Source organism: Loxodonta africana, chromosome 25 (assembly GCF_030014295.1).
Source record: "Loxodonta africana isolate mLoxAfr1 chromosome 25, mLoxAfr1.hap2, whole genome shotgun sequence".
NCBI classification, from domain to species: Eukaryota; Metazoa; Chordata; class Mammalia; order Proboscidea; family Elephantidae; genus Loxodonta; species Loxodonta africana.
In genome coordinates this window covers 46,139,631-46,166,832 of record NC_087366.1, presented here as the reverse complement: position 1 = coordinate 46,166,832, position 27,202 = coordinate 46,139,631, and the positions used below count along the sequence as shown (strand labels likewise).

At 37.7% G+C, this 27,202-nt stretch overlaps 1 protein-coding gene across 1 annotated transcript in view; it reads right to left on the bottom strand.

Moving 5' to 3' along the window:
• Window positions 1-20,678, bottom strand: part of CATSPERE (catsper channel auxiliary subunit epsilon) — a 192,176-nt gene extending 171,498 nt beyond the window's left edge. The window contains exons 1-5 of the mRNA XM_064276949.1: window positions 20,554-20,678; window positions 15,000-15,048; window positions 6,147-6,220; window positions 5,645-5,718; window positions 2,347-2,410 (exon numbers count right to left, since the gene is read on the bottom strand). Coding sequence (XP_064133019.1) covers window positions 2,347-2,410; window positions 5,645-5,718; window positions 6,147-6,220; window positions 15,000-15,048; window positions 20,554-20,678 — 386 coding nt within the window. The remainder of the gene's footprint in view (window positions 1-2,346; window positions 2,411-5,644; window positions 5,719-6,146; window positions 6,221-14,999; window positions 15,049-20,553) is intronic.
• Between the last annotated feature and the right edge of the window lie 6,524 nt (window positions 20,679-27,202).

The following is a 27,202-nucleotide window of genomic DNA, read 5'->3' as shown; positions in this document are numbered from 1 at the left end:
TAGGAACGGTTTTATAGGCATGCAACCTCTGTAGTTGTACTAGGTCCCATGCTTAGAAGGGCTCCGTGCTTGAGGTTTAATACTCTGCAGTTGCTGTCTTTGAATTCTTAATAACTTTATCTTTGAACTTGTGTTTTGTAAATGAAGTATGATGGAACAATAGAATAGAAAAGAAATCTAGGGGCTTCCTCATACATGATCCTACCTCCTGCCACCTCTCTGCCTCCCTGGGATGGGTCCTTGGCAACCAACTCCTCTACTCCCTGGCACCCTGCCTGGCCACCTCCTCTCTACCTCCTCCCCACAAACATGCTACTGTTTACCTGAAAGAGGGCCTGGGTAAGGGTGTGGGGAGGGTCTGGGTAGGGTATATGTACCCCTTGATATCTTGGAGTGAGGCATGGCAGCAGCTGCTCACCTACCTTTAATCCAGGTACCTAGCATGTGCCAATGCAGAGGTTGTATGTAAAACTCTTGAGGGTTTCTCATCTTCTACAGGTTGAGAAGGAAGTCTCATTGGAAGAAAAGATACCTGGCTTGGCTTTTTCAGACCCCACCCCTGACTAGGCCACAGTTTGTATGGGTCTCGGGCCCTGGTGGCATAGTGGTTAAGAGCTCAGCTGCTAATCAAAAGGTTGGCAGTTCAAATACACCAGACACTCGTTCAAGCCCTATGGGGCAGTTCTACTTTGTCCTATAGGGCAGCTATGAGTTAGAATTGACTGGATGGCAACGGTTTGTTTTTTTGTTTTTTTCTGGTTTGGTGACTGATGGGAGGAGAGTCCCAGAAGCTGATGGGCCATGCACATGCTGAATTGCCAGGTGACTACAAGGGTCTGCACTTGACCCATGAGTATTACAATGTCCAAGGGAGCATGACATTAAATTGCACACACACACACACACACACAGGCTACCATAATAAGTCTAGAGAAAGACTGCAGAAGAAATAAAAAGCTTTATATTATATTTTAGCACCTTGAATAGAATTTTCTCCTGCTTTCTGAACAAAGGGCACTGCATTTTCTTTTTGCACTGGGCCCCATAAATTATGTAGTCATTCTGGATGCAATAGAACAGAAGTGGAAAAATACTATGTTCTGGTTGTTACCCTTGGGTAGTAAGATTTTAGGGATTAAAAAATTTCAGACATTGCTGAAGAGTGGATAAGTGAACTGAAGGAAACAATTACATAGACAGCTGACTTCTCAATTGCAGTAACAGAAGCCAGAAGACAGTGAAAAATAATTTTAAAGCCTTAGGAGAAAATGGCAACCAAGCTATATTGTATTCCTGGAGAAACTATTTTTCAAGAATGAGGATAAGATAGGCATTTAGGAAGTACAAATACTGAAAAACCTACCCCTAACAGATCCTTACTAAAGAAACTCTTAAAGAATATACTTCAAGAAGAGAAAGAAATATGAGAAAACATGTTTGAGATACAAGTAGCATTGCTGAGCAAAGAAAATGGCACATCTATGGGTAAGTGTAAATAAACATTGACTGAAAAAAAAAGTCCAATCTGAGGGTTAAAACGTGACTAAATAGAACCAAAATAAGGGAGAGGAGAGATAAAAGGTGATGCAGCCACACCCAAGGGAAACTCCCCTTATATAGATCAGGGCTGTGACCTGAGTGAGGGTTTGCATCCTACCCTAATCTTCTTTACCATAACCTAATCTTGCCTCATTAACCACAGGCAGAGATTAGGATTTACAACACATATGACAGTTAGATCACAAAATGGAAGACAACCACACAATACTGGGAATCATGGCCTAGCCAAGCTGACACATATTTTGGGGGGACACTATTCAATTCAATCCATTCGTGTACCAGATTTCCCGTCTTAGTTATATTCATTCAGTCTCATATCAAAATGGAATTGAAGAGTTAGTGAAGATGGAGAAAGTCATTTGGGAATGCATGTAACAGAAAGGGAAGCCTTGTCGTTAGAAAGACCAGAGTTAAATCTCAATGCTCTCTTTCAGTAGCTGTGTATTTTTGGCCAAATTATTTAACCTATCCAAACTTATGTTTCCTCATCTATAAAACAGAGATAATGCTATGTACACTTACAGGGTCATTATGAAAATTGAGAGAGATAATGTAAAGTATGAACATGTAGAAAACAGTACATGTTCAAATAGTGGTTGCTATTGATATTTTTATTGTTTGTTCTTCAATATTAGTTTGGCAGTATATTTGAGGATATCTTGGTTGGTGAATGAAAGCTTGTAAGGGAACCAAAATATATATAATCCATCTCTGGTTATTTAAAAGTGGCGCTAAATACTTTTAAAAAGCATTAGTTAACTTTGTATTCAAGACTGCATTACTTACTTAACTTTGCAATACCACAAAAAGCAAATTTGAGAATTGTCCACAGATAAATAGCGGCTTTCTTCTTGTACCTAAAAGAACATGCAAAAGAAATAACGATATATTAAATTAACTTTATAATAAATACAAATTTGGATACAAGCATAAAAGCCACAAAGGAACTAAGTTACTTATTTTGAGAAAGAGTAATGAATAAATTTCAGAATGTTGTTGCTGTTGTTAGGTGCAGTTGAGTCGGTTCCGACTCCTAGTGACCCTAGGCACAGCAGAACGGAACACTGCCCGGTCCTGCGCCACCCCTACAGTTGCTGTTATGCTTGAGCCCATTGTTGCAGCCACTGCATCAATCCACCTCTTTGGGTCTTCCTCTTTTGCACTGACTCTGTACTTTACCAAGCATGACGTCCTTCTCTAGAGATTGATCCCTCCTGACAACATGTCCAAAGTATATGAGACGTAGTCTCGCCATTGTTGCTTCTAAGGAGCATTCTGACTGCACTTCTGCCAAGACAGATTTGTTTGTTTTTTTGGCAGTCCATGGTATATTCAATATTCTTCGCCAAAACCACAATTCAAAGGCGTCAACTCTTCTTCGGTCTTCTTACTCATTGTCCAGCTTTCACATGCATATGATGCAATTGAAAATACCATGGCTTGGGTCAGGTTTATCTTAGTCTTCAAGGTGACATCTTTGCTTTTCAACACTTTAAAGAGGTCCCTTGCAGCAGATTTACCCAATGCAATGCGTCTTTTGATTTCTCGACTGCTGCTTCCATGGCTGTTGATTGTGGATCCAAGTAAAATGAAATCCTTGACAACTTCAATCTTTTCTCCCTTTATCATGATGTTACTTATTGCTCCAGTTGTGAGGATTTTTGTTTTCTTTATATTGAGGTGTAATCCACACTGAAGGCTGTGGTTTTTGATCTTCATTAGTAAGTGCTTCAAGTCCCCTTAACTCTCAGCAAGCAATGTTGTGTCATCTGTATAATGCAGGTTGTTAATGAGTCTTCCTCCAATCCTGATGCCCCATTCTTCTTCATATATGGTCCACCTTCTCAGATTATTTGCTCAGCATACAGATTGAATAAGTGTGGTGAAAGGATACAACCCTGATGTACACCGTTCCTGACTTTAAACCACTCAGTATCCCCTTGTTCTGTCTGAACAACTGCCTCTCGATCTATGTAAAGGTTCCTCATGAGCACAATTAAGTGTTCTGGAATTCCCATTCTTCACAATGTTATCCACAATTTGGTATGACCCACACAGTCAAATGCCTTTGTATAGTTAATAAAACACAGGTAAATATCCTTCTGGTATTCTCTGATTTCAGCCAGGATCCATCTGACATCAGCAATGATGACCCTGGTTCCACGTCTTCTTCTGAATCTGGCCTGAATTTCTGGCAGTTCCTTGTTGATATACTGCTGCAGCTGCTTTTGAATGATCTTCAGCAAAATTTTGCTTGCATGTGACATTAATGACATTGTTCTGTAATTTCCGCATTCGGTTGGATCACGTTTCTTGGGAATAGGAATAAATATGGATCTCTTGCAGTCAGTTGGCCAGGAAGCTGTCTTCCATGTTTCTTGGCATAGATATGTGAGCACTTCCAGTGCTGCATCCGTTTGTTGAAACATCTCAATTGATATTCTGTCAATTCCTGGGGACTTGTTTTTCACCAATGTCTTCAGTGCAGTTTGGACTTCCTTCGATACCATCAGTTCCTGATTATATGCCACCTCTCGACTAATTCTTTTTGGTATAATGACTCTGTGTATTCCTTCCATCTTCTTTTGATGCTTTCTGCATCGTTTAATATTTTCCCCATAGAATCCTTCACTATTGCAACTCAAGGCTTGAATTTTTTCTTCAGTTCTTTCAGCTTGAGAAACACCGAGCACGTTTTACTCTTTTGGTTTTCTATCTTTCAGAATAGAATTAATAAATATACATATAGTACTAGTTCGATTCTTTAGCCACTCTTTGAACAGAAGAATTTACTACCATGAGTGGTAAATTTAGAAAACACTTTGATGTCTTGCTATTCTTATTGTTTCCATTATATTTGTCTTCCTCACTGAAACAGATTTCAATTAATTTTCTCATCCATTGGTTCTCAACTGAGGCGATTTTGTTCCCAGGTACATTTCGCAAAGTCTGGAAATATTTTTAGTTGTTATCAAGGAGCATTTTGGAGTATACTTCAAAAGCATATTTTAGATATACTTCCTTAACAGGTTGTAGGATATGATGTCACTATACATAAATGACAAAGATATTATATATGTGCATATGTGTGTGCGTGCGTATTTTTGGCACAACATTGCACATTTGTATGGGCTTCCAACAAACAGCAAAAGAGAAAGAAATCCTTTACTTATTTGGGAATTGTGTTCTTAAACCTGGTAAATATTCATGGACTGAAAAAAGAAAAATTCAAGTATTTTTCACTCTATAGGGATTGAAAAGTACATTAATATGCATCGGGCCTCTCCCACATTACTCTATCTGCTTGTCCCCTGAAAATAAAGACTATTAATTAAAGAGAAGGCACAAGCCCCCAAATAAAGGCAGAACTCATCACATGGAATCTCTAGAACAGTGGTTTCAAGTCACACTTGAGTGAGAACATCAGCTGTGAGATGCGTGGCCAGTATTTTGTTACTAATTAAAAGCCCCAATGTTTTCAAATGTTTTACTGTTTTTATTTATTTTAACTTGCAAACTAGTGAAGATTCAACATCACTTATTCATTTGCATTCACATATGGTTTCCTGAATTGAAGAAATGCAGTAAGGTACGAACCTGTAGGAATTGCTCTCAGTCCTGGGTATGGTCATAGGAGTGGGTGGCATAAGTGAGACCTACTCATCTGAGAGTACTAGTACCGTAAAATTGAGAGGATGGTGAAGGACCAGGCAGTATTTTGTTCTGCTGTATGGGTCACCATGAGCTGGATGGACTTGACGGCTCCTAACAACTTTTTTTTTAACAACAATATTACTGTAAACGTGGTAACTGTGGACTGTAACATGTTTATTAATACAAAGCCTAGGGTAAAAATTATATATCATTTCATAACTTATAATGGTACACACTATGAGATATATCTAAAAAGTAATGCTATAAAAAATGCTATAGTAACAATAAATTTCAAATAGCTCTTATTTATAGTTTATAATTAATGCTACTTAAAACTGGTTAAATTAGGTTGAAAAGCTCAAAAAACAGGCAAAATAAAATTTAACAGGGATGATTATTCAAGATTTAATAAATGACCATTAAAATCAACTTACTGGACCTGTAACAATTGGTTTTATATGATGATAACCAGGAGAAGAACAACGCAATTCTGTCTTGGGTGATCTAGTGATTAAAAAGAATAAATAAATAAAAAAGGATAAATAACTACAGATGTATAGGAGATTCATAAAAATTTAGAAAGACTCAATGAGATGGATTGACACAACAGCCACAACAAAGACGATGCAGGGCCGGGCAACATTTCAGTCTGTTGCACACAAGGTCTCCGTGAGTCAGGGCCAACTTGATGGCAACTAACACTTACTTTTACGCTTGAATATGTCAATTGTATGCTCATAAAAGAAATAAAAAATATAGCAATACTTTACTTCTACCTTATTTTCAAAATGATTTTGTCCTTCTTTTCACACCTGTTTAATGGGAAGAATTTTACATTAAATCACGGCCTTGAATCTGAATTTCCACACTATATGAATGCCTTTTCGCATGTCAATACACACGTGTACTGACATTCACAGCAAAAATCTTACCTTCTGTCTTTTACAGAACAAGATGCTGGCACACTCCACTCAGAAAATGATGTTCCTTCATACTCTAAATGTATCTAAAAGAGAAGGCAAAATAGTTCAAACGAAAAAGTCTGCTGCAAATTTTCATCTCAGAGGTTAGTTGTAGGGTTCAGTTTTTTTAGTTCCTTAAGAGAAAGAATAACTAACATTTTATTTCTGTGAAATGGCCCAAAGTAATATAACAAAAGAAAAGTAACTTGACCTTTCTGAGATACTTCAATGTTTCCCCAAAAAACTAGGAGGCTTTTTTCTACTTCACTTTTAAAATAATTTATTAAGTTCCTAGGATGTGAGTGGCACTGGGGTAGGTTCTGAGGATAATAAAGTGAATAAGACATGATCCATTACTTAAAACCAAGTCACTTCTAATTTGGAGATTCTATTATTCACATATCACTGACTCTGTATCTATCATGGAAACTCTGGTGGCATGATGGTCAAGTGCTACAGCTGCTAACCAAAAGGTTGGCAGTTCAAATCCACTAGGTGTTCCTTTGAAACTCTATGGGGCAGTTCTACTCTGTCCTATAGGGTCACTATGAGTTGGAATTGACTCAACGGCAGTGGGTTTGGTTTGGTTTATATCTATCATCATAACTTTCATCAGTCACCTTTTCCTTATTTCTAATGCAACTTTTTTCTTGACTCCACATTCTCTGATTTATATATCCTCTCTTTCCCCTTCTCCTGAAGTATATTCTAACTTTCTAACATCATGAGTATTAGTCTCAGCACTGGTCCTCTTCTTTAGAGAGAGTTGGAACCCAATTTCACCTTTTAATATTTGTCACATAAAAAATTGTATGTAAATATTGCTTCAGTTTTTCACTTGTAAAATGGGGATTATAATATCAACTACCTCATCAATTCGATATTATAGAATTAATGATAATATATGAAAAGAAAAATTCACCAGAAGACACAGCATAATCTTGAAATACATAAAATTTGATAATGGTACATATTTAACACACTTTTCTCAAACTATGAATAAATACGGGAAAAAGGTAGCTACAGGCTTGAAAAATATAATTAGCAACTTTGATGATATACATGTTAAAAATGACATATATATCCTTAAAATTAATAAGTATAAACTATACACATTTATTTCACTCTCATTGTCAGAACATTGACCACATTTAGATGGGAATCTTAACCAATCCCAAAGAATTATTATTACATATACCAAGTCTACTGAAAATAGTGAAATAAAATTATAATATCTCATAAAGTTAACAAAAAAAATACTTAAGATAGCTGTAATCTAAGCAAACAAGCAAACTGTACTTCTGAGTGATTCATGGAGTAAAGCAGAAATCATAATGGAAATGGACAAAGTATTTTAAAAAAAAATTGCTGTCGTTAGGTGCCATTGAGTTGGTTCCAACACATAGTGACTAGAATTGCCCCATAGGGCTTCCAAGGAGTGGCTGGTAGATTTGAACTGCTGACCTTTTGATTAACAGCTGAGCTTTTTACCACTAGGCCACCGGGGATCCAAAAAAAGCCATAGATATTATCAAAACTTGTGGTATGTAGTGTAAGCAGTCCCGAGAAGGAATTTATAGACTTAAGTGTGCACAAAATAAATGAGATTGTTTGAAAATTAATGAATTCTGTTTTTAGTGTGACATGCTAGTAGAAGACCCAAAAACCAAACCCACTGCATTTGAGTCGATTCTGACTCATAGCAACCCTATAGCGCCCCTATAAGGCAGAACAGAACTGCCCCATAGAGTTTCCAAGTAGAGCCTGGCAGATTCTAACTGCCAACGTTTTGGCTAGCAGCCGTAGCACTTAACCACTATGCCACCAGGGTTTCTGCTAGTAAAAGAGCAACTGAAGAAACTCAAAAAATAAAGAAGCAGACATAAAAAGAAAAAAATATATAAAAGAAAACAAACAGGAGAGCATTGGGAAGGAGCAATGGTGATATAACTTTTTAATCTTCCCAAATTTCCTTTTAAATATAGATAGAGCAATTAGGATAGTGCCAGAAAAATACTGGACAATATCAAGAATAAAACTCAATGACAAGGTACCTATTAAATCCCCAAAATAAAAATAGATTGGAACAAATCACCAAAAATTATCCGACTCGTGTAGTATCTGCATATGGAAGCAAAGGAAAGCAATGGGATACACAATAGAGCTGAAACCAGGAAAGCACTCAAATCAGTGACAGGTATTTAGTGAAAAGTATGGCAGGCCAATGCGAGGAGAGCTACTGTAACTGAAGGGGTTTTGTCAATTTTCAATTTCTGGGTAAACAAAAGAGGTCCACCGTAAAGTTTGAAAAGGCAGGAGGAGCTAGGGTCTATGAACTCCAAAACCAATAAGCCAACGATCCTTTCTAAGACAAAGCCCCATAATGAAGAGAAATGCAGGGAGAAGAACCCCAATTGAGTTTAAAAAAAAAATAACAAGGAAAAAGGGAAGAGAAAAAAATAAAGATAGGGATAGAGGAGAGAAATAAAACCTGGAGTCTCAGAAAGTATAGCCTTATTTTTGAACACCACAAAAACAACAGAAGAAGAAACCTAAAACTACCAAGTTAAAAAGTCATTTTGACCGAGCCCTCCCCTCCTCAAAGATGAGGAAAATTAATTTCATGTAAAAAATGAGCAACAGAAAGGGATCACAGTTAAATTCCACATAAACTTATTATAAGAAAAACAGAGAGAGAGAATAAGAAGGAGAATAACATATCTGTAAGAATACCCTAAAGATTTGCCCAATCCTAAAACCTACCCAATGAAAACTATAATCTAATATTTCAAAATGAGGTAAAATAAGTAAAAAAGAGATAAGTTATGAAGGGGTAATATAGATCAGATTTGAAACTCACGAAGGAAGTGATAGAACTCAGAAGAAAATTAAAAATTAAAGAAAAGGTCATTTCAGATATGAACTAAATTAGGACAATAACTGTGAATAAACATACTAATATCTTCAGAGAATCAGGAGGTAAAAGAATGGGAAAATTAAAAAATAACAAAAAAGAAGGGAGAGAAAGGATTCGAGAGTAAGTGACAAATATAAAATATGGGCAAAGAATACACAGTATGTGTATATTTGGAGTCCCTGAAGAAGAAAACCAAAGCACTTGGAAAAGAACAACAACATTAACTACAATTTAAGAGTAAAATCTCAAATAATAGAACTTAAAACACCATATTGAAAGGGTACATTTCATACCTAGGAAAAGCAATTATGAATGATAAAAAAACAAAACAAACTAGGACCTATTCTAGTAAGCATTGGACTTAAAAAAATTCTTCTGGACATTCAGGCAAGAAAAGCAAATCGTGCATTAGGAAAAGAAGTTCAGATTTCCATCAGAAGCAAAACTTTGTGATAGTAGGCAATAAAGTAACAATATACAAAAGCAAACAAAATACTACCCAATGATTTTATATCCAGATACACCAACTTTTAGGTATAAAATCCATAAGGAAACTCTTATAACTATAAAATACCATAAAACCTTCCTGAGAAATTTAATAAAGGAAGAGCTTCAGATAATCAAGATGACTTTAGAGACACCAACTTAAGGACTGATGCCAAGTATTAAATATGAATTTTTCTGCAAAACCAAGTCCACATGGTGGCTATAAAGGAAAAAAATATATATAATTGTTAATGACTATATACGCCATATTTATGCTTATTCTAAAGAAAGGTGATCCAACAGGATGCAAAAATTATGGAACGATATCATTAATATCACATGCAACTAAAATTTTGTTGAAGATCATTCAAAAGTGGCTGCAGCAGTACATCAACAGAGAACTGCCAGAAATTCAAGCCGGATTCAGAAGAGGTTGTGGAATGAGGGCTATCATTGTTGATGTTAGATGAATCCTGGCTGAAAGCAGAGGATACTGGAACGATGTTTACTTGTGTTAAACATTGGCTATGCAAAGGCGTTCGACTGTGTGGATCAAGATAAATTATGGATAATATTGCAAAGAATGGGAATTCCAGAACACTTAATTGTGCTCATGAGGAACCAGTTCAAAGATGGAGAGGCAGTCGTTCAAACAGAAGAGGATGCTGCATGGTTTAAAGTCAGGAAAGGTGTGTGTCAGGGTTGTATTCTTTCACCGTACTTATTCAATCTGTATGCTGAGCAAACAGTCCAAGAAGCTGGACTGTATGAAGAAAAACGGGGCATCAGGATTGGAGGAAGACTCATTAATAGCCTGAGTTATACAGGTGATACAATCTTGCTTGCTGAAAGTGAAAAGGACTTGAAGCACTTGCTGATGAAGATCAAAGACCACAGCCTGGATTACACCTGCCAAAAGAACGAACAAATCTGACTTGGAAGAAGTACAGCCAGAATGCTCCTTAGAAGCATACATCTCACACGCTTTGGACATGTTATGAGGAGGGATCAGTCCCTGGAGGAGGATATCATGCTTGGTAAAATAGAGGGCCTTTTTTTTATACGCCAGCAGTGAGAAATGTGAAAGGGAAATTAAGGAAACAATTCCATTTAAAATAGAATCTAAGAGAATAAAATACATGTTATTGTTGTTAGGTGCCGTCAAGTTGATTCCGATTCATAGCAACCCTATGAACAACAGAACGAAACACAGCCCAGTACTGCACCATCCTCCCAATAGCTGCAGTGCTTGAGATCATCGCTGCAGCCACTGTGTCGATATATCCCATCGAAGGTCTTCCTCTCTTTCACTGACCTTCTACATTGCCAAGCATGATGTCCTTCTCCAGGGGCTGGTCCCTTCTGATAACATGTCCAAAGTACTTGAGATGAAATCTCACCATCCTCGCTTCTAAGGAACATTCTGCTATACATCTTTCAAGACAGATTTGTTTGTTCTTCTGGCAGTCCATGGCATACTGAAGATTCTTCACCAACAACATAATTCAAAGGCATCAATTCTTCTTTGCTCTTCTTATTCACTGTCCAGCTTTCCCATGCGTATGAGGTGACTGAAAATACCATGGTTTGGCTCAGGTGCACCTTAGTCTTCACAGTGACATCTTTGCTTTTTAACATTTGAAAGAGGTCTTTTGCAGCAGATTTGCCCGATGCAATACGTCATTTGATATCTTGACTACTGCTTCCACGGGCATTGATTGCGAATCCAAGTAAAATGAAATCCTTGACAGCTTCAGTATTTTCTGCATTTAACATAATGTTGCTTACCGATCCAGCTGTGAGGAATTTTTTCTTTATGTTGAGGTGCCACCAATACTGAAGGCTGTAGTCTTTCATCTTCATCAGTAAGTACTTCAAGCACTCTTTGCTTTCAGTAAGCAAGATTGTGTCATCTGCGTATCATAGGTTGTTAACGAGTCTTCCTCCAATCCTGGTGCCGCATGCTTCTTGACATAGTCCAGTTTCTCAGATTATTTGCTCAGCCTACAGATTGAATAAGTATGGTAAAAGGATACAACCCTGACACACACCTTTCCTAACTTTAAACCATGAAGTATCCCTTTGCTCTGTTCAAATGACTGCCTCTTGGTTCTACATATAGGTTCCTCATGAGCACAATTAAGTGTTCTGAAATTCCCATTCTTTGCAATGTTATCTATAATTTGTTACGATCGACACAGTTGAATGCTTTTGCATAGTCAATAAAACACAAGTAAACATCTCTCCAGTATTCTCTGCTTTCAGCCAAGATCCAAATGACATCAGCAATGATATTCCTCATTCCACATCCTCTTCTGAATCCGGCTTGAATTTTTGGCAGTTCCCTGTTGATGTACTGCTGCAGCTGGTTTTGAATTATTTTCAGCAAAATTTTCTTGTATGTGATAACAATGATATTGTTGGATAATATCTTCATTTTTTGGAATGGGCACAAATATGGATCTCTTCCAGTTAGTTAGCCAGGTAGCAGTCTTCCAAATTTCTTGGCATAGATGAGTGAGCACCTCCAGCGATGCATCTGTTTGTTGAAACATTTCAATTGGTATTCCGTCAATCCCTGGAGCCTTGTTTTTTGCCAATGCCTTCAGTGCAGCTTGGACATCTTCAGTACCATCAGTTCTTGATCATATGCTACCTCCTGAAATGGTTGAACATCAGCCAATTCTTTTTGGTACAATGACTCTGTACATTCCTTCCATTTTCTTTTGATGCTTCCTGCATCATTCAATATTTTCCTGTAGAATCCTTCAAAATTGCAACTCGGGACTTGATTTTTTTCTTCAGTTCTTTCAGCTTCAGAAATGCCAAGCATGTTCTTCCCTTTTGGTTTTCTAACTCCAGGTTTTTGCAAATTTCATTATAATACTTTGTCTTCTCAAGCCAACTTTTGAAATCTTCTGTTCAGCTCTTTTACATGATCATTTCTTCTGTTGGCTTTAGCTACTCTATGTTCAAGAGGAAGTTTCAGATATCTCCTCTGACATCCATTTTGATATTTTCTTTCTTCCTGTCTTTTTAATGATCTTTTGCTTTCTTTGTGTATGATGTCCTTGATGTCATTCCACAACTTGTTTGGTCTTTTGTCACTAGTGTCCAGTGTATCATATCTATTCTTCAGATGGTCTCTAAATTCAGGTGGGATATACTCAAGATTATATTTTGGCTCTCGTGGACTTGCTCTAATCTTCTCCACCTTCAACTTGAACTTGCATATGAGCAGTTGATGGTCTGTTCCATAGTCAGCCCCTGGCCTTGTCCTGCCTGATGATACTGAGTTTCCTCATCGTCTCTTTCTGAGGTGTAGTCAGTTCAATTCCTGTGTATTCCGTCTGGCAAGATCCACATGTATAGCAGCTGTTCATGTTGTTGAAAAAAGGTATTTGCAATGAAGAAGTCATTTGTCTTGCAAAATTCTGTCATATGTTCTCCAGCATCATATCTATCACCACGGCCATATTTCCTAACTACAGATCCTTCTTTTTCACCAGCTGTCGCATTCCAATCACCAGTGATTATCAATTCATCTTGATTGCATGTTTGATCAATTTCTGACTGCAGAAGTTGGTAAAAATCTTCAATTTCTTCAACTTTGGCATTAGTAGTTGGTGTGTAAATTTAAATAATAATTGTATTAACTGGTCTTCTTTATAGGTCTATGGATATTATCCTATCACTGACAGCGTTGTACTTCAGAATAAATCTTCTTGAAATTTTTTTTTGATGATGACTGCTATGCCATTCCTCTTCAATTCGTCATTCTCGGCATAGTACCCCATATGATTTGCCAATTCAAAATGGCCAATACCAGTCCATATCAGCTCACTAATGCCTAGGTTATCAATCTTTTTGCATTCCATTTCAGTTTTGATGACTTCCAATTTTCCTAGATTCATACTTCGTACATTTCATGTTCCGATTATTGATGGATATTTGCAGCTGTTTCTTCTCATTTTGAGTTGTGCCACAACAGTAAATGAAGGCCCTGAAAGCTTAACTCCATCCATGTCATTAAGGTAGGCTCTATGTTAAGCAGGCAGCTCTTCCCCAGTCTTTTGAGTGCCTTCCATCCTGAGGGGCTCACCTTCTGGCACTATATCAGACAATGTTGCACTGCTATTCATAAGGTTTTCACTAGCCAATTTTTTCAGAAGTAGGCTGTCAGGTCCTTCTTCCTAGTGTTAGTCTGGAAGTGCCATTGAAACCTGTCCATCATGTGTGACCCTGCTGGTATTTGAAATATTGGTGGCATGGATTCCAGCATCACAGCAACACAAAAGCTTCCACAATATGACAAATCAGCAGAAGAGTGGTGGAGATACATATATGTGTGTGTGTGTGTGTGTGCGTGCATACGTATGTGTGTATTTAATTAGGCATTTTAATGATTTTAAGTGGCATTAATTACATTCACAATGTTGTGCAACCTTCACTACTCTCTATCTCCAAAACTTTTTCCTCATCCCAAATAGAAACTCTATACACATTAAGGAATAACCCCCATTTGCCTTTCCCCCAGTAATCTCCGGTCTACTTTCTGTCTCCATGAATTTCCCTATTCATTTCAAATCAGTGGAGTCATACAATGTTTTTCCCTCTAGTCTAGCTTATTTCACTTGGTATAGTGTTTTCACCCTCATGCGTCTGTTTTCCAGTTCTGACAAAGTTGGTTCTAACAGTTTCTGCTTGTTTTTTGATGCTTCTGTGTGGAATGGGAGTGTGGAGCTTCCTATTTTGCCATCTTGCTGGAGTCACTCCTCAACACGGCCTCTTGTTACATGCATATTTAAGGATATATATTAGAGAGGGACCTAGATTAGGAAGGTAAATGGAAGTGGAAGTGAGGGGGAAAGGAAATGAAATAAAAGAATGATACTATTATGGATTGAACTGTGTCCCCTCAAAATGTGTTGTAAATCCTAACTCTATTAAAAAAAAAAAAAAAAAACACCCTATACCTGTGGTTATAATCTCATCTGGAAATATGTTTCTTTGTTATGCTAATGAGATAGTATTAGTATAGGGTGTGTCTTAAGTCAATCCCTTTTGAGATATAAAAGAGATTATACAAGCAAGTGAGCAAGCAGAGATGGGGGAGATAGATGCCACATCACATAAAGATCACCAAGGAACCAAGGAACAAGTACCTTTCCCCAGAGTTGACAGAGAGGCTGCCCCTAGAACAGGTGTCCTAATTCAGACTTTTAGCCTTCTAAACTGTGAGAAAATAAATTTCTGTTTCTTAAACCCACCTACTTGTAGAATTTTTTGTTATTGTAGCAGTAGCTAACTAAGACAGACCCTGTGTCATAAACCTGAGTATGACTAACTCTGCTCTCTGCTCTAAGGTGCAAAAAAAATTAAGTACTTAAACATAGTTTTAAAAAATATTAAATACTTACAGTACTTCTGATACTAAAAATGCGGAAGTTTGGGCTGTTAGTGTAATACCTGTGGAGGAAAATGCCAAATATAAGTATTAAAACTTCTCCTTTGAATAAGAGAGAGTTAATACATGGTTAGAGAATGACTAGGCTGCCAAAAGCTTCCCATTTGTGACCAATCACCTTCCTGGAAAGTGTATTCAGAGCTAAAGTAGGGGATTTCAGTGACCTCTACCCACTACTCTAGGTGTATTATGGTTTGTTTAGTATCTGAAGACACTACAATGAAAAGCATTCTTCACGTCTTTTTTTTTTTTTGATGTTGTTGGATGAAAACCGTTGAAGAATATTGGCTCTAACTCTGCTTATACACTGAGTTAAAATTAATAAAGTTTGAAATTTCAAACAATAATATTTCCCATTTGGAACAGAGAAATAAAGAGCAACTGTTTCCGTGAGTCCTTGTTCACTATCATTTCTTTCCATCATCTAAGGGATCTTTACATTCTGTCTATACGATCCATCTAAAATAAAACTGTTCAATGGGAATATAATGTGAGCCACTTATGTAATCTTAAATTTTCTAGTTGCCACATTTCAAAAAGAAGAAACAGGGAAAATGAAATGTAATAATATATTTTATTCAACAGGTAAACAATATAAATTAATGAGATATTTTACAATCACTTTTTCATGCTAAGTCTTTGAAATCCAGTGTGTATATCACACTTACAACACATTTCAGTTATTCTAGCTACATTTCAAGTGCTCAAGAGGCACATATGGCCAGTGGCTGTCATATAAGGCAGTGCAGATCTAAACGCATCACCTCAAGATTCCTTCATCTTTCCTTCACTTCAAAAATTTATTCCACGTCTACATTACATATCTTGTTGCTACTGCCATTCCTAAAATCTTAAAATCAAAGTCATTTTGTCTGTGTGGGAGGTTGGGGGAGAAATTGCTGGGATGCCATTATTTAACTGTCTTATCAGAATTATATAAACCTTAATAGTACTTTGAATTCTCATTTTTAATAGATGCCAGTCACTGGTATAATGAAACACTGTGTGTGTGTGTGTGTATATATATTTTTTTATCAAAGGCTTTCTCAATTAAGTGTACAACTACTTCTTATGAATCTAATGTATGGCTTCTTTCATTATAGAAAGAAAAACAGAAACCTCAGGAGAAAGAAAAAATTGGGAAGCAGATTTTGTATTTTAATTTATAAAATTAAAGTATGTAATTTAACTTGTGAATGAAATCTGGTGGCTAAATGATAAAACTACCTTTCCTGACAAGCTCTTTTCATCCACTTGTTCCTTCTCTGGGGAGAGGTATGGAGGGAACAGTAGTTAAAGGAGTCAAGATTAATTAAAATTTAGTCCTGTTACTTGTTGCTGTCAAGTCGCTAAAATAACTCCTTCTATCCTTGGTTTCTTAATTATGTCAAACATTTCATGTATTATTCTTGAAAATGGATCTGGGAGGCCCATGGGTGTGGCGTGTGCAGATGGATCATGCATACGCTCATACCATTCTGTTCATGACAAAGGCACTGTCATCATTGCCCTCTTGAACCACAACATATCTTTCCTATTCTTTCTAGTGTATTCCCATTATTTCAGTTCTTCAGAATCAAAGAGAATTCTTAACTTTTACTCCTTTCATTTCCCTTCCTGACTCCATCTTTTTTCTCTCTCTCTAAGGAGTGCTTTTAGCACAGAGGTTAAGTGCCTGGCTGCCAACCGAAAGGTGGGTGGTTCAAACCCACCTGCTGCTCTGGGGAGAAAGATGTGGCAGTCTCCTTCCATAAAGATTACTGCCTTGGAAACCCTATGAGGCAGTTCTACTCTGCCCTATAGGGTCACTATGAGTGGAAATAGATTCAAAGGCATGCAACAACAATCCAACCTATAGAATTTGATTCTTTGGGTAAGCCATTTTCTTTCAAATCCTTTATCTATTCATCCTGCTAGTGCAGCTTTCTGGCAAACCCTCAGTCTGGGGTAAATTTAACCAGGCTCATTCCTTTTTTTTCATACCTATGTTGCTGAAAACTTCATTAATATCAGAGGGTCTTGTCTCTTATTTCACAAAGAAAATAAGAGCCCATCTGGCTGAATTTCCTCAAACATTTGGTCCTATTCCACACTTAAATAGAAAATTTTCATCATTTTTACCTGTAACTACCATCTTCCTTCAAACTCAGTAAAATTTCTCCTCCTGCCCAAGAATAATCCTTGTTCTGATAGCTATTCTTTTTCCAGTATATTCAACTTTTCTTCTTGTTACTAGGTCTTTACTTCTTACCTATCAAAAGCTCAAATCTCTGAGTTTCTAAGAAAAAAGAACACCTTGACCCCTTGGCTGAATGCATGTCTAGCTATTTCACTCTAAGGACAAGAATACATTTTAAATCTCTCTTTCCTCACTGAACTCTTTTTCCTCAATGTATTATTTTAAGGACAAGTCTACACTCACTCTTTAACTCTTTAACTCACTCTTTAACTCATTCAATTTGTGTCACCGCCATACATAAAGACTTTGAAAGGTCACCAATAACTTCTTGGCAGAAAAATTCAATTAAAAAAATTAATCTTCCATCTAAGTCAACTGGCATAATAAAATTTATTAAGAAAACATTCTGTATCCCACTTTGGAGAGTGGCGTCTGGGGTCTTAAACGCTAGCAAGCGGCCATCTAAGATGCATCAGTTGGTCTCAACCCATCTGGAGAAAAGCAGAATGAAGAACACCAAAGACACAAGGTAATTATGAGCCCAAGAGACACAAAGGGCCACATAACCCAGAGACTACATTAGCCTGAGACCAGAAGAACTAGATGGTGCCCGGCTACAACTGATGACTGCCCTGACAGGTAACACAACAGAGAACCCCTGAAGGAGCAGGAGAGCAGTAGGATGCAGACCCTAAATTCTCATAAAAAGACCAGACTTAATGGTCTGACTGAGACTAGAAGGACGCCAGAGGTCATGGTCCCCAGACCTTCTGTTAGCCCAAGACAGGAACCATTCCCAAAGCCAACTCTTCAGACAGGGATTTGAATGGACCATGGGATAGAAAATGATACTGGTGAAGAATGAGCTTCTTGGATCAAGTAGTCACATGAGACTGTGTGGGTATCTCCTGTCTGGAGGAGAGATGAGAGGGCAGAGGGGGCCAGAACCTGGCTGAATGGACACGAAAATAAACAGTGGAAAAAAGGATTGTACTGTCTCATTAGGCGGAGAGCAACTAGGAATATATGGCAAGGTGTATATAAATTTTTGTACGAGAGACTGACTTGCTTTGTAAACTTCCACTTAAAGCACAAAATAAATAAATAAGTCCTATAAACTGCTCTCTTGAAGTGGTTAAGAGCTATGGCTGCTAACCAGAAGGTCGGCTGCTAACCAAAAGGTCAAATTCACCAGCTGCTCCTTGGAATCCCTATGGGGCAGTTCTACTCTGTCTTATAGAGTCTCTCTGAGTTGGAATCAACTCGATGGCAACAGGTTTAGTTTTTGGGGGGTTAAATTGCTCTCTCAGTGACAATCAATAATTCCTTTTAAAAACCCCATCCTCCCTTAACTAATTTCCAAGGCTCACTCTGTGGACTTCTCTCTGTCCCCAGGCCCACCCCCATGCCCAAATATTGATACCATCAATCCCAACTCTGGGTCTTTAACATGAGCAAATATACTGTCATGTATGGAAACCCTGGTGGCATAGTGGTTAAGTGCTACGGCTGCTAACCAAAAGGTCAGCAGTTCGAATCCACCAGGTGCTCCTTGGAAACTCTATGGGGCAGTTCTACTCTGTCCTATCGGGTCACTATGAGTTGGAATCGACTCGATGGCAGTGGGTTTTTGGTTTATCTGAGCCAAATCCCAAAAGGAAAAAGAAAAACCTAATCAATCTAATAAAAGTTTGGGGAAAAAAGCATAATGTAAGATCAAAAAGCAAAAAAATTAAAAAATAGACAAAAAACTGCTGGGATAAGATCAAGCAAGTACTACAGTGATCAGATATACACAAATGAATACATATATGGATTTGGCAGATGTGTTTTACAATAGGACAAATGGATAAGAGATTCGAGAGAAAATGTTAAATCAAAAAACTATGTTTCATAGGCTAGATAGGGAAATAAATGAGGTCAGGAAGGGGCTTACATTCCTCTATTAAAATGTAAAATCTCTCAGATTTGGTAAAGAAAAGAAATAAACCAAATTATATGCTATATACAATAGGCCCACCCTAAAACAAAACCATGGAGTCCCTGGTGGTGCAAATGGTTAACACAGTTGGCTGCTAACCAAAAGGTTGGTGTCTTAGTCATCTAGTGCTGCTATAGGAGAAATACCACAAGTGGATGGCTTTAACAAAGAGAAGTTTATTTCCTCACAGTAAAGTAGGCTAAAGTCCAAATTCAGGGCGTCAGCTCCAGGCGAAGGCTTTCTCTCTGTCAGCCTTCTCATCAATCATCCCATGGACTAAGAGCTTCTCCACAAAGGGACCCTGGGTCTGAAGGATGCCCTCTGCTCCCCGCACTGCTTTCTTGGTGGTATGAGGTCCCCAACTCTCTGCTTGCTTCCCTTTCCTTTTAACTCTTGTAAGATAAAAGGTGGTGCTGGCCACCCTCCAGGGAAACTCCCTTTACATTGGATCAGGGATGTGACCTTAGTAAGGGTATTGCAATCTCACCTTAACCCTCTTTAACATAAAATTACAATCACAAAATGGAAGACAACCACACAATACTGGGAATCATGGCCTAGCCAAATTGATACAAACATTTTCGGGGGGATATAATTCAATCCATGACATTCCACCCTTTGGCCCTCAAAAAAATCACTTCCTTGCAACATGCAAAACATATTCACCCTATCATATCATAGCAAAAGTCTTAACTCCAAGTCCAAAATCCAAAAATCCCTCTTCATCTGTGACATCTAGAACACAAGTTATCTGCTAGACATTTCCATTACAAATGGGAGAAACTGGAGAAAAAGAAGGAATAACAGGCACCAAGCAAGTCAGCAGAACACATTACATTAGCCATCAAGGCTTTGAAAATAATCCTCTGTTCTCTGAGACAATTTATGCAATGGCCCTGCCCTCCAGACTCTAGGTATTGGCCACACTCTGGATTCTGAGTGGAGACTCCTCAGACCTGGGCTTCAGCATTGCCTTTCAGGCCCACTGGGACAGTAACTCTGCTCCCTTGGCTTTAGCCACAGTATTCTCCTAGTCCATCTGAGTGGCAACTCTACCCTTTGAAACACCAGAGGCTGTGGCTCCACAGTTTGAAATCCCAGAGGTCGTGGCCATGCCTTTTGAGACTGAGGCAGCTCGGCTTCCTGTGTTCCTTGGCCTCTGGGCCCTTGGGCCTCAAGTCAAATCTGCCCTGCTGGGGCAAGTGTTCCAAAGCTCAGTAGCTTCACTGATAAGTGCCTGGAGGAACCCTACTCTGCCAAGAAGTCTCCTGTGCACAGGCACTCAGCACTCTAGCTCCATGAGTTGGCAAGCCTAGCTCTACCCGTCAGTGCCCAGAGGCACCCTACTCCACCAGGAAGCCTCCTGTGCATGGGCATTCAGCTCTCTCACTCTGTGAGTCAGCTCCAGCACCCCTGGTTCTGCTGCTGTTGGTTTGCTGCTGCAGCCGGTCCTCTGCTGTTGTTTCCCACATATGTGCCTTCTCCAGTGTTAACAGTTCTCTTCACTTCCTTCTGAGTTTTCTATCCATTCACAGTTTCAAAAGTGCTTCCATATTTTAGGTATCTGTTAGAGCAGCACCCCACTCCTGGTATTAAATTCTGTCTTGATCATCTAGTGCTGCTATAAAAGAAATACCACAAGTGGTTGGCTTTAACAAAGAGAAGTTTATTTCCTTACAGTAAAGTAGGCTAAAAGTCTAAATTCAGGGCATCAGCTCCAAGGAAGGCTTTCTCTCTGTCGACCTTCTCATCAATCTTCCCCCAGACTAGGAGCTTCTCCATGCAGGGACCCTGGGTCCAAAGGATACCCCTGCTCCCCGCACTGCTTTCTTGGTGGTATGAGGTCCCCAACTCTCTGCTTGCTTCCCTTTCCTTTTATCTCTTGTAAGATAAAAGGTGGTACCGGCCACGCCCCAGGGAAACTCCCTTTACATTGGATCAGGGATGTGACCTTAGTAAGGGTGTTACAATCTCACCCTAATCGTCTTTAAAATAAAATTACAATCATAAAATGGAGGACAACCACACAATACTGGGAATTACGACCCAGCCAAATTGATGCACACATTTTGGGGGGGGATATAATTCAATCCATGACAGTTGGAGTTTCAAGTCTACCCAGACGCATCTGGAAAGAAGGGTCTGGCATTCTACTTCTGAAAATATCAGCTATTGAAAATCCGATGGATCACATTTCTACTCTGACACACATTCGGTAGCCATGAGTCAAAATCTACTTGACAGCAACTGCTGCTGGTAAAACAAAAACATAAACACCATATTTAAATGAGATTCTCTAAGCTAAGGAATTACCTAAGAAACTGATCCTGAAGAGGTCATCCAAAAGAAGCACATGCAAAACCATTCATGCAGGACAACCATATACTGCAGGAAGCACAGTATTCTCCCAGAAAGTCCAAGCACCAGTAAATGATAATTACATAAATATAAGACAAAAAAATGTGTTGAAACAAAAAAATATTAGGGACAATTTTGACCCAATAGAACTGGTGAACTATTAAAGAACACACAATCTTTCAAGCACACATGGAACATTTATAAACACTGATCATGTATTAGGCTATAAACAAGTTTCAACAAATTTCAAAGAATAGGTGTCATGCGAACCATGCTTTCTGGTTATAAAATGACTAATGAAAAAGTTATTAACAAAAAGATAAATCAAAAGCCTTGCATGTTTGGAAATTAAAAAACAAACTGCTAAATAATTCAAAGATTATAGAAGAAATGATAATAAAATTAAAAGTGCCTAGAAGTGAATTATAACGAACAGTACATATCAGTTTTTATTGTTGTTGTTGAGAACATACACAGCAAAACATACACCAATTCAACAGTTTTTACATGTACCATTTAGTGACACTGATTATATTCTTCGAGTTGTCTAACCATTCTCACCCTCCTTTTCTGAGCTGTTCCTCCCCCATTTACATAAGCTCACTGCCCCCTAAGGTTCCTATCTAATCTTTTGGGTTGCTGTTGTAAATTTCATTCCATACAGATAGTTCTTAAAAAAGCATAATGCTCAAGGTAGACATTTTTTACTAGTTAAGTTAAACTATTGTTTGGTTTTAAAAAGACTTCAGGAGATAATTTTGGTTTAAGGTTTAAAGATTATCTCAGGGCAATAATTTCAGGGATTCATCCAACCTTCATGGCTCCTAGAGGTCTGGAGTCCATGAGAATTTGAAATATTCTGTTCTCCATTTTCCCCCTTTTCATCATGATTCGGCTATGAAATCTTTGATCAAAATGTTTGGTAATGGTAGCTAGGCACCATACAGTTCTTCTGGGCTCATTGCAAAGGAGGCAGTTGTTCACGGAGGCAATTAGCCACACATTCCATATCCTCCACCTATTCCTCTCTTTCCTCTGTTGTTCCAGGCAAATAGAGACCAGTTGCCATGACTTGGGTGGCTACTTGCAAGTTTTTAAGACTCCAGGCACTACACATCGAACTAGGAGGGAGAACAGAGGCACTAAACATGTTATTAGGTCAATAAACTGAGATGTTCCATGAAACCATGACCCTAAATATGCAAACCAAGAAACCAAATCCCATTACCATTTGGTTGTGTATAACCAGCCTCAGCAGCTATTCTTTCTTTCGTCATCCTTGCTGTAAATTCATCTATCACACAACTTTTGCCAATTCAACTTTTTAGAGGTGTACAAATTATTGACAGCAATTAATATAACAGGCTGTGGAACCCTACCACTCATCAATGTGGTACTTCCATTTGTTAACCTTCCCTTTCTCCCCCCACCCCACCCCGACCCCGGTAACCACTAATAAACTTTGGTCTCTATTCCTTTGTCTTTTCTTGTCTTTTTACATAAGTGAAGTCATACAGTATTTATCCTTCTGTGATTGACTTATTTCTCAGCATAATGTCTTCCAGGTCCATCCATACTGTGGCATGTATCAAGAATTCATTTCTCCTACTGACTAGTAGTCCATTGTATGTATATACCACATTTTGTTTATCCATTCATCTGTTGATGAGCATTTAGGTTGTTTCTACCTTTTGGCTATTGTGAGCAGTGCTACAATGAACGTTGGTATACAAGTCTCTGTCTGAGTCTCTCCTTTAAAGTCTTTAGGGTATATACCTAGAGGTAGAATTGCTGAGTTATATGGTAGTTCTATTTTTAGCTTTTAAGGAACCACTATACTGTTGTCCAACCATTTTGCATTCCCACCAGCAATTGGTAAGGGTTCCAATGTCCCCATATCCTTGCCAACATGTTTTGTTTTTGTTTTTAATCTTAGCCATCCTAGTAGAAGTGAAATGGTATCTCATCATGGTTTTGATTTGCATCTCTCTGATGACTAATGGCGCTGAGCATCTTTTCATGTCTTTGGTGGCCATTCGAATGTCCTCTTCGATGAAATGTCTATTCAAGTCCTCTGCCCATTTTATGATTGGGTTGTCTTTTTGTTGTTAAGTTACTGAAGTTTTATGTTCTGGTTATTAAGTTCTTGTCTGATACATGGTTTCTGAATATATTCTCCCAGTCAGTAGCATGCCTTTTCACTTTTTTGATAAAATCTTTTGATGAATAAAAGTTTTTAATTTTTATGAGGTCCCATTCATTTATGTTGTCTTTTGCTGTTTCTGCTTTTGTTGTTACATTAGATAATCCATTGTTAAGAGCTAGGCCTGACAGCATTGCCCATACTTTTTCTTCTAAGAATTTTTTGGTTTTAGTTTGCATATTTAGGTCCTTAATCCATTTTGAATTTGTTTTTGTGTATGGTGTGAGGCACAGATCCTGTTTCATTTTTCTACATGTGGAAATTCAATTTTCTCAGCACCATTTATTGAAGAGACTCTTGTTTCCTCATCAAATGGACTTAGCACCGTTGTCAAAAATCACTTGACCATAGATCTGTGGGTTTATTTCTGGACTCTCAATTCTTTTCCATTGGTGTCTATTGTTATACCAGTACCAGGCTGTTTTGATTAGGGTAGCTGTATAGTATGTTCTAAAATCAGGAAGTGAGTGTCCTCCTAATTTGTTCTTCTCTTTCAACACTGCTTTAGCTATTCAGGGCCTCTTGTCAGTCATTCCATATAAGGTTAAGGACTGGTTTTCTATTCCTGTAAAGACGGCTGTTGGAATTTTGATCAGGATTATATTGAATCTATAGATTGGTAAATTGTATTGACATCTTAACAATATTAAGTCTTCCAATCCATAAACATGAACAACTTTTCATGTATTTAAGTCTTCTTTAATCTCTTAAGCTCTTTCAGCAGTGTTTTATAGTTTTCGTTGTATAAGTCCTTCAAGCCCCTGTTTAGATTTATTCCTAGGTATTTTATTCTCTTAGATGCTATCGTAAATGGAATTATTTCCGTAATTTCCCATTCAGAATTGTCATTGCTGGTGTATAGAAACAAAACCTCACTGATTTTTGTTTTTTGAACTTGTACCTGCAACTTTGCTAAATTCCTCTGATAGCTCTGGAAGATTTCTTATGGATTCATTCTTCTTGGATCCATAATCAATGCCCGTGGAAGCAGCTGTCAAGAAATCAAGTGAAATATTGTATTGGGAAAACCTCCTGCAAAAGACTTCTTAAAAGTGTTAAGAAAAGCAAAGATTTCACTTTAAGGACGAAGGTACACCTGACCCAAGCCATGGTATTTTCAATTGCCTCATATGCATGCAAAAGCTGGATAAAGAATAAAGAAGATTGAAGACAAATCGACATGTTTTAAATGTGGCATTGGAAAAGACTATTGGCTATACCATGGACAGCCAGATGAACAAACAAATCTGTCTGGAGGAAGTACGGCCAGAATGTTCCTTAGAAGTGACACTGGTGAGACTTCATCTAGCTTACTTTGAACAAATTATTGCAATCCCTGGAGAAGGACATACTGCTTGGTAAAGTATAGGGTCAGTGAAAAAGAGGAAGATCCTCAATAAGATGGACTGACACAGTGACTGCAACAATGAACTCAAACACAGCAACAAGTGTGAGGATAGTGCAAGACTGGGCAATGCTTTGTTCTGTTATACATGGGGTTGCTATGAGATGGAGTTGACTCAATGGCACCTAACAACAACAAATATTGTATTATAAAAGAATAAAGACCGAAAATTATTAGCTAGGTGTTCAACTTAAGCTGTTAGAGAATATTAAAATAATAACAGAATAAAACTAAGTAAAATCTTTTCTAAATAAAGCACTGGACTCAGGGGTTTTATATACCAGTTATAAAAAAATTTCAGGGAACAAATAATCTCAATCTTATACAAACTCTTCCAAAAAACTGAAAAACAGGTAATACTCTGCAGTTTATTTTATAAAGGTAGTATAATGCTAACACGAAAGCCAAACTAAGACACTATGAAAAAGAAAAACATAGATTAAAAAATCCTAAAGAAAGTATTTTCAAATTGCATACAACCAAATATAAAGAGATAACCAAATTGTGCTTATCTTATGTATGCAAAATGGTTTTATCAGAAAATTGTATAAATGAAACTCACCAAACATATTAATTTAAACAGGAAAAAAAATCATATTATCATTTCAAAGACGAACAAAATATGATAAAATTTCATATAAATCCTCAATTTAAAACCTCAGTAAATCAGAAATTAAAGGGAACTTCCTTAACAATAATGAATATCTACAGAGTAAACAATCTCTCAAATGGGGAAACATTAATACTAGTCCCTTAATAATCGGGAATGACAGAAGGATGCCAATTATTACTACATCTACTCCACACTGTATTTGAGGTCCTAAGCAATACGATAACACAAAATAAATTAGAAGCGCAGAACTGAGAAGAGGAAACAGAACCCATAATTTGCAGATCTAAATAGAGCCACACCATGTTTATTTGACAGGAAGATTTAATATTCAAAAAGATGTCATTTTGTTATGTATATTTCTATATGCTTTCAAATTACATCTGATTCTAATCTCTGAAATTCTATAATGTTCTTAAAACACATATGTATAAATCACTATTATGTAAGCTTCTGTAATGTTTTTTACATTATTATGGTGCTCTCATAATGCCTTTAAACACCTATGTATAAGTCATTTTAATGTGAAGTGAGAAAATAGAGGATTTCTGAATTCAGAAATAGAAACATTTATTTCTTTAATGCTCTTTAACCATTAACTATAAGATGTTAGGAAGTTGTTCTCACCTTGAAAAGAGATAATAGAAGTATGTGAAGCGGGTTGTAAATAACTTTTTGAAACTGGGCTGTGCACCTGCACTCTGTGGTAATGAAATGTAGTATTAATCAAATCTCTATAAATTAAAAAAACATAAATATGTCACTAAACAATTTCCACAATTTTTTAAAAATAATTTTTATTGTGCTTTAAGTGAAAGTTTACAAATCAACTCAGTCTCTCACATATAAACTTATATATACCTTACTACATACTCCCATTTACTCTCCCCCTAATGAGTCAACCCGCTCCCTCCTTCTAGTCTCTCCTTTCATGACCCTCGCTACCCTCCCATCTCCCTTCCAGACAGGAGTTGCCAACACAGTCTCAAGTGTCCACCTGATAAAAGTAGCTCACCCCTCATCAGCATCTCTCTCCAACTCATTGTCCAGTCCATTCCATGTCTGATGAGTTGTCTTCAGGAATGGTTCCTATTCTGGGCCAACAGAAGGTTTGGGGACCATGACCACCGGGATTCTTCTAGTCTCAGACAGACCATTAAGCCTGGTCTTTTTATGGGAATTTGGGGTCTGCATCCCACTTTTCTCCTGCTCCCTCAGGGGTTCTCTGTTGTGCTCCCTGTCAGGGCAGTCATCGGTTGTGGCCAGGTACCATCTAGTTCTTCTGGTCTCAGGATAATGTAAGTCTCTAGTTCATGTGGCCCTTTCTGTCTCTTGGGCTCATAATTATCTTGTGACCTTGGTGTTCTTCATTCTCCTTTGATCCATGTGGGTTGAGACCAATTGATGCATCTTAGATGGC